Source organism: Lepeophtheirus salmonis, chromosome 4 (genome assembly GCF_016086655.4).
Source record: "Lepeophtheirus salmonis chromosome 4, UVic_Lsal_1.4, whole genome shotgun sequence".
Classification (NCBI taxonomy): domain Eukaryota; kingdom Metazoa; phylum Arthropoda; class Copepoda; order Siphonostomatoida; family Caligidae; genus Lepeophtheirus; species Lepeophtheirus salmonis.
The window spans coordinates 37,037,544-37,045,454 of NC_052134.2; the positions used below are offsets into that span (position 1 = coordinate 37,037,544).

At 33.3% G+C, this 7,911-nt stretch overlaps 1 protein-coding gene across 1 annotated transcript; it reads left to right on the forward strand.

Moving 5' to 3' along the window:
- The first annotated feature begins 1,267 nt into the window (after positions 1–1,267).
- eIF3c (eukaryotic translation initiation factor 3 subunit c) lies at positions 1,268–5,724 on the forward strand. Its single transcript, XM_040710030.2, has 7 exons — positions 1,268–1,497; positions 1,739–2,848; positions 3,130–3,381; positions 3,614–3,970; positions 4,028–4,360; positions 4,426–4,545; positions 4,800–5,724. The coding sequence occupies exons 1-7, from the start codon at positions 1,387–1,389 to the stop codon at positions 5,250–5,252; spliced, it is 2,736 nt and encodes a 911-aa protein (XP_040565964.1). The 5' UTR covers positions 1,268–1,386; the 3' UTR covers positions 5,253–5,724.
- Positions 5,725–7,911: the final 2,187 nt, after the last annotated feature.

Consider the following 7,911-nt stretch of genomic DNA (forward strand, 5'->3'; position numbering starts at 1 on the left):
GATTGAAACGCAATGTGAAAAGAATTTAAAAATAATCATACACAAAAAAGTGTTAGCGCCATTTTTACCCATAAAAAGGAAAATTCTTCGTTCTCATAAATTCTTATAAAGTTGATAGCAAGAAAGGGAAGAAAAAGTTGACAATGTAAATTTTTTACTTCGTGGTTCTTGAATGAGAAGTATTTTTCGTAGTAAAGAAATATGTATCTGATCCACAATCCTAGACAATATGCGTATTTATATCATATCCGGATTTGACTGTATTTGGTATTCAAATCTGTTCAATCAATACAATTTAAGACCTCAATTCTGATGTAAACTTTTCTTGAATAAAGTCTAAGTCTAAGCAAAATTTTACTATATCGCATTGATGATTGAAGTTAAATGATTCGTTGTTCTCACTTGCTATTACTTAAAACATTGTTTCATATTATGACAGAATGAATTTGGCTTTTCATATAGGAACATACATTTTTAACAAACAAATTTAAAATTTTAAGAGATTGTAAGCAAACAGTTGTTAATTTAATGGTTATTTTTGAATTTTGTTGTCTTGAGTACTAAAATGTACATAGTCTGTTTCTTTTTACATTAGCTTCAAAGACGTTCAGTAATACTCTAAACAATAATTATTATCAAATAGTACAGTATATTTGGCTGCATTATGACTAATTTTTCTACATTACTTTTAATCATAACTATTAAAAACTTCAATTGTCTAATCAGGGAACAATTTGACTGATGAACAAATTTTATATCAATAAATTTGATTCAATCTTGTGATATTTTTAGTATAACGCGTACTATATCTCCGAAGTGCTCCTTGGTGTATCCATGGTTCTCGGTAAAGTTCATATTTTTACAGAGCTAACCAACTTGCAACCTTACCCATGGATACCATCCATGCCCTACCCCAACTTACACATGGTGGTAACCATTCAGTAGCAGATATGCCTTAGAGACCACTTCAGACTCGAACAAGGCTACATTTAATGAGATACAAATGTGGCATTGATGATGATTGGTTTATTTCTTTCCTTTTTTTTAAAAAAAGTGCTACAACAGTAAATAAAAACTGTTGTATGTTAACTACAAAAATAATAGTAAGTATTCCTGATCCGTTGATGGAAGTGATCAGTTTAAAGATACTGCAGGAACTTAATGAAGACCATCTTCTTCACTCCTTTTCTGAGTTTGGAGACTCTGGGCGGACGTTTGATCATCATAACATATATGAAAACTGTGTAGAGTTCGAACTTTCTTGCCCGCACTGTTTTACAACTAATTAGTATAGTACAATGTGACGTCACTTCCTTTAATTTGCTGTCGTGTATCCGGTCGCTCCTTTTCCCCGAAGTTGATATTGTGGGGTATTGAGAAGATAAGATGTCTCGTTTCTTCGCTGCTCCCGACACGGGAAGTTCGTCCTCCTCGTCATCAGAATCGGACGATGAAAATAATTTCAAGAATTCGAATCAAGCCACCGTTGCTTTTCTCGTAAGTAAATGAATCCGTTAGAAGAGAAGGTTCCTATTCCTTGCATGATGTGATTAGGGCGGCTTCTTTTAGGGTGATGCATTCTCTAGGGAAAGGAGCTTGAAACATAGCTGAACCCACCTTTTCTTGAATGCGTCATGTGCCTTGACTCTTGTGGCCCATGTCTGATTCGTTGAATGTGACTTGTGGGTTAAGCCGCCGGTGAAGTAAAGCATTGACTGACTGTTGTGTATGTTTTCAGCTGAGTGATGGAGAAGAGGACGGAAAGAAGCGGGTCCTTCGCTCCGTCAAGGATAAACGCTATGAAAAGCTCCTCAATATAATGAAGGACATCCGCAATTCCAAGAAGATAAAGGATTTTAACAAGATGGAGACCTCATTTCAAGAGATGACGAAGGCCCGTGCGAATCTCAAGGACTCCGAGGAGGGTTCCATGCGGTTTTATGTTCGTATCTTAGTGGAGATGGAAGATTTCATCAATGAAACGTGGGAAAATCGCGAAGAGCGTAAGAAAATGAGTAAAACCAACTCCAAGTCTCATAGCGCTCTGCGACAACAATTTCGTAAATACATTCGGGATTATGAAGAGTTAATGAAGGAATTCCGTAAGGATCCTGATGCACCGGATGGTGAATATGAAGTGGAAACGAAGGTGGAGTCTGATAAGGAGTTATCTGGAGAAGAAGATGAAGATGATGTTGCCAATCGCAAGATCAAAGAAAGTTTTATTCGACAAACGGGTGCAATGGACGATGATTCCGGCTCTGATAGCTATTGGGATTCATCTGAAGCGGAATCTTCGTCTGATTCGTGTGATCCTGGTATGAGTATCAGAGATCAATTTCGTATCAAAGAACCTGCTACTCAAGAGAAAAAAGTTGGCCGCAAGAAGAAAGACAAAATCAAGGCTTCTAAAGCTGCACATGATTCGGAAGGGGATCAAAAATGGATCACTGTGGATCGTGGTGTAGCTGATAAACCTAAGATGTTCCCAAAGGATGCTGAAATCACAATTCCCTTAGTGGTTAAGAAATTGCACGAAATCATGGCAGCTCGAGGCAAAAAGCGTACAAATAGAAAGGAGCAAATTGAACTCCTGACGGAACTGCTTAATGTCTCTGCTGAGCATGATCTTGGAATGGGTGTATTGGTTAAAGTCAAGTTCGCCATTGTATCTGCTATTTTCGATTATAATCCTAAAGTATCTGAGGCCATGAAACCCGAGTATTGGGTAATGTGCTTGCCCGCTGTTGAGGATTTGGTTGATGTATTGATCGAACACGTTGAAGACGTTGTAACTGGAGAAAATATTAGTGAAGAGGCTGAAAATCTCGATTCTAAGCCTTACAAGGTATGCAACTATTTTTTGAAACTTCCATTGGCTGTAAAAGTTATCAGGTACACATTTATTTCCACGTTTTTACTAATTATTTAATTGCACGCTTCCGTATGTCCTTCTGACGTTTACTCTATTTTTTTCTTCTTGTTCAAGTTTTAACACTTTGGCCTGATATAATTATATAAATTATATTATGTTCATAGTTCGTAATACTTGATTATATATATTCATTTATAAAATTCAATAATATCTTTATTACCAGTTATTTTTATTAGTTCTATATTTTTATCTAGGTTCGTGGCTGTTCTTTGACAACAGTCGAAAGGATGTGTGAAGATTTTGTCAAAGTCCTTAAAAGTTGTGATGCACATAGTAACGAGTATGTTAATCGTCTCAAAGACGAACCTCAAATCATTCGTATATTAGAGAAAGTTCAAATTATGATTGATAAGGTTGGGTCTCCTAATGAAATGTGTAGAATTTATCTTAAACGCATTGAACATTTGTACTTCAAATTCGATCCTCGTGTCATACAACAAAAGAATGTAAGTATCAAAAATGTCTTGGGTTTATTTTATATGATGAATTCAGAGATTCATTTTTATCAAATTCTTTATTACCGGGTGAGGAGCTTGAAATACAGCTGAACCCACCTTACCTGTGAGGATTTTATGCTAAAATATATCTCTATGTCTGACTATTCTTATATTTTAAATTGTTATTTTTTTTTTGGTTTTTCACTTTCCTTAATGTATATTTTATGAATCTTCATCATAGGGAGAAATCGATGCTAAAGAGGCCACGTCCTTGCAAACTATGGACAAACTTTGTAAATATATTTACTCCCATGATTCGACCGACAGACTTAGAACACACGCTATTCTCTGCCATATCTATCATAATTCCATCCATGATAACTGGTATGAAGCCCGTGATTTAATGTTTATGTCTCATCTTCAAGATACTGTCACACATGCTGATCCACCTACTCAAATATTGTACAATAGAACTATGGTTCAACTGGGACTTTGTGGATTTAGACATGCTGAAATAAAGGATGCTCATAACGCTCTATTAGATATTCAAATGGGAGGTCGATCGAAAGAATTATTGGCTCAGGGTTTACTTCCACAGGTAAAAATGTATATCAATAGAGTTGAATCGTCATTTTAACTTTCTTTCTCTTAATAGAGACATCACGAGCGATCTAGTGATCAAGAGAAAATTGAAAAACAAAGGCAAATTCCTTTTCATATGCACATTAATTTGGAGATGTTAGAATGTGTCTACTTAGTGAGTGCCATGCTTATTGAAATTCCGTACATGGCTGCTCACGAATATGACGCTAGGCGTCGCATGATATCCAAATATTACTACCATCAGCTTCGTTCTTCCGAAAGGCAATCATTGGTTGGCCCACCCGAATCTATGAGAGAACATATCGTAGCTGCTTCAAAAGCAATGCGTAATGGCGATTGGAGAAAATGTAGAAACCTGATTATCAACGATAAAATGAATATGAAAGTACGTTTAAAGACTATTTGTCTTTTAATAGTCGGATATTTTATTCACCAATTCTTTTTTTAAAGGTTTGGGATTTATTTCATGAAGCAGATAAAGTGCGCGCCATGTTGGGAAGAAAAATTCAAGAAGAGTCGCTGCGGACATATCTGTTTACATTTTCTAAAGTTTATGATTCCATCTCAGTGGTAAGTGCTTTTTTTATACGAAAGTTATGAAGAATTAGCAGCATATGTATATATGATTTAATTTAAGATTAATTATTCTTAGTAAATACCTTCATCTACAAAAAAGGAGCTTGAAATATAGCTGAATCCACCTTTTTTGGAAGACGTTTGTGTTAGTCATTTTGATCCATGTATGATAAATATCCCTCTTCTATTATTATTATTGGTTATTTTTTATCTTCATTGAGCATTTTTTACTTTTTCAATTTTTACAGGAAACTTTGGCTCAGATGTTTGAGTTGGAAAAGTCGAAGGTACATGCAATTGTATCAAAAATGATAATTGGTGAAGAGCTGATGGCTAGTCTCGATGAACCCACTGGCTGTATGATAATGCATCGTACAGAACCAACTAGGCTGCAATCACTTTCTCTTCAACTGGCTGATAAAATATCTCAGCTTGTGGATAGCAACGAAAGGCTATTAGATCCTCGTCCTGGAGGTGGATGGAACTCTAATTGGAGGAAAGATGATTTTAGGAATATGAACGATCGCGGAGGTATGAATGATAGAGATGGTAGATACAAGAATGATGGGGACAGAAATGGTCGGTTTAAAAATGATGGAGACAGAAATGATCGTAATAGAGATGGTCGCAATCGTGACAATCGAAACAAAGATAGAAAATTTAACCCTAATCGTAACTGGAAAAACAAGAATCGGGAGTAATTTTTCTCTGCTGCATACTAAAATCAAAAAAACATAAATTTATATATAGTGAAAATGCTTCTTAATCATCGTCAACTCTATATTAAACGGTATTGGGCGCTTTCCTGTCGTTAGTTATGTATTTTTTTACAGTGTATGATTCGATAGGAAAGCGCCTCTCTAAATCATTTGAACAATTTAACATGTACGATACTTATTACCTTCAGTTAAGTTATTGTCAGTAACGTTACACTAAATACAAGTTATCCCCATACTTAATAGCTGGTATAAATTTTTATTGACTTCTAAATAAATGTTTCAACTTTTTTCGGGATATATAAGTAGGGGAGACCGGATACAGTTGCAACATTCACATTTCTCGAATTCAGAAAAATAAATAATCTATGACCACATTATTTATTTCATAATTGTATAATATGATGATCATTATTGTGAATAAAAATAAATAACTTTTGTCAACTTTTCTTCGAAATATTGGTTATAAATTAATTTTGAGAGGATATAAGTAATTCTTTTGGGATATATTTTGTTATAATGTAGCCTATTACCTACCCTAAAAGTTTAACGGATGTTATGTTTTTGCCTCTGTTAGTCATCAGAATTACAAAAAAGGCGAAAGTAATTGATTGGTTTTTGTCAAATATAGCACAAAGATTGTATATAGTCAAAGTAAGAGGTCAGGATCAACGTAACAAAAAGCGTTTAAAATGGATCAACGACCTTCACTTAAGAACAAATTGAGATACATATTTTAAGCAGAGGTTTTGTGCTTACAGAGTGCCCATTCTAGTAACTGATTTTATGTGCTATAACTTGATATTATTTATCGATACCTTAAACCCTGAATTACTTGAGTAATTCATACTTAAACTAACTCATTAGGGATAAATTTGAGATTTTTTAGCGCTGCAGTGTCTTCTTTTAGTTCATTTTTCTATATTATTTTCAGGTCGCATGTAGGATATTAGGCTAGCCATGTTAGAGCCCTAAAGAGGACTATGACTCTTGAGTGCATTGAACTGAAGCAAACTTATCCAATACCTATGATAATTATCAGTGATATAATCTAAGGGTGCTGAACCATCAGGTTTCAAAGAACCTTTGAATTTTCATTTTTTTTCAAAATTCAGTCGACAAATGCTCTATTTTTATATGACTATAATGTAATACACTGAAATTTAATAGTAGTATATCATTTCTACCAAATAATATTCAATACATAAAGTTAAGTCTTATTTTATTCGAAGTTTCATTAAGATTTATCGGAACTTTGAACATTTTATGTAGTAAAAATATCAACTTTGAGCCCCCAAAGTGTCTTGTTCTACAATTATGGTAAAATTTATGACGTTAGTGAAAATGTTCTATAGCATTTATAATAAAATAATTATTTAAGATGATAATTTGATGGGAAAAATGACCTAACTAAATACACTTAAATCAACGACGAGCATAGATATTGCGGGGTTCTATGCGAAACAGATTACGCGAGATCTAAATTCTAATATTGGTAGTGCTTATAAAAATTAATAATTGAGATCTCGCTTAAGCGTGAGCTGTGTACAGAGTAAATAATATGTGGAATTCATTTCTTTCTTTTATTTTTAATGACCATTTATGGGAAAAGACAAGCCTTCTAATGGACTTTTTTAATAAATTGTGTCCTTATTTCATTTAATGTTGTTTTTTTATTGAAAATATTATTCCTTTCTATTTTGATTAAACTATTGCCTTTAAAAAAAAAAATCTCATTTTTCTCAATTTAACTTTTTGGAAAATGTCTAATAGAGCGTTTTCACATGACGTTACAGTTTTGATGTAGTCCATTTTGGACCCTAAACAACCAAATTTTATAATAATGAAACCCTTATTTCATTAATATTAAGGAAAATAGTGAACTATTGGATGTCAAAATGAGACAAACTAATAAAAAGGCTTAATCCTTACTGTCGATCAAAATTTTATTTCTCTATTCCCTAGTTTTATATATTACCCTAAAATGTATTAAAAATATGTTTTTACATCGTTATACCATCTTATTTCCATATTTTAGATAAAAATTAACTACTACAATGTAAGGAATAAGATATTTTTCTCTAACTGTCCCACTTTTCTCGTTCCTAATGGATAAAAAAAACTTTACTTTAATATAATTCAAATGTCAGTGTTAATCATTACCATCAAGTAGTATTCAATGCAGATGTTAAGTCTTTTTATTCTTAAATTATTTGATGAAGTTTCATCAGAATTGATAAGAAATTTGTGGTAGCAAAAATATCAGCTCTGCAAGCCCCCAAGATAGCTTCTCCTTCAATTATGATGCAATGTATGATGTCTGTGAAAATAACATGACATTGACATTTTTGCGTACTACACATAGCCGTTTTATTAAGTGGCAATTTCCTTGAGTTTTAAAATTTTTGGCTTAGAATGTCAATTAAATCATTAGGGATAAGCCTTGTGAGTTAAGGCTGAAAAACTAAAATAGATTTACTTCCACACTTTCATATATAAGGATTTTTTGTGTACTTTGTCTAAAATAATTAAACTTTTAGGTACATGACACTATGCAGTAATTCGGCTGCCTTTCTAATACAACGAACAAATAAGGAAAACCATTGATCAAACATTTATATTTTCTCTCACTCAAACAAGCTAC

What these genes read in the sequence shown, in the direction of transcription:
- eIF3c (XM_040710030.2), top strand. Translation starts at nt 1,387, where the DNA reads ATGTCTCGTTTCTTCGCTGCTCCCGACACGGGAAGTTCGTCCTCCTCG. An exon ending in CTCAGGGTTTACTTCCACAG is followed by an intron (nt 3,971 to 4,027) that starts GTAAAAATGTAT and finishes TTCTCTTAATAG; the next exon opens with AGACATCACGAGCGATCTAG. An exon ending in TTTATGATTCCATCTCAGTG is followed by an intron (nt 4,546 to 4,799) that starts GTAAGTGCTTTT and finishes CAATTTTTACAG; the next exon opens with GAAACTTTGGCTCAGATGTT.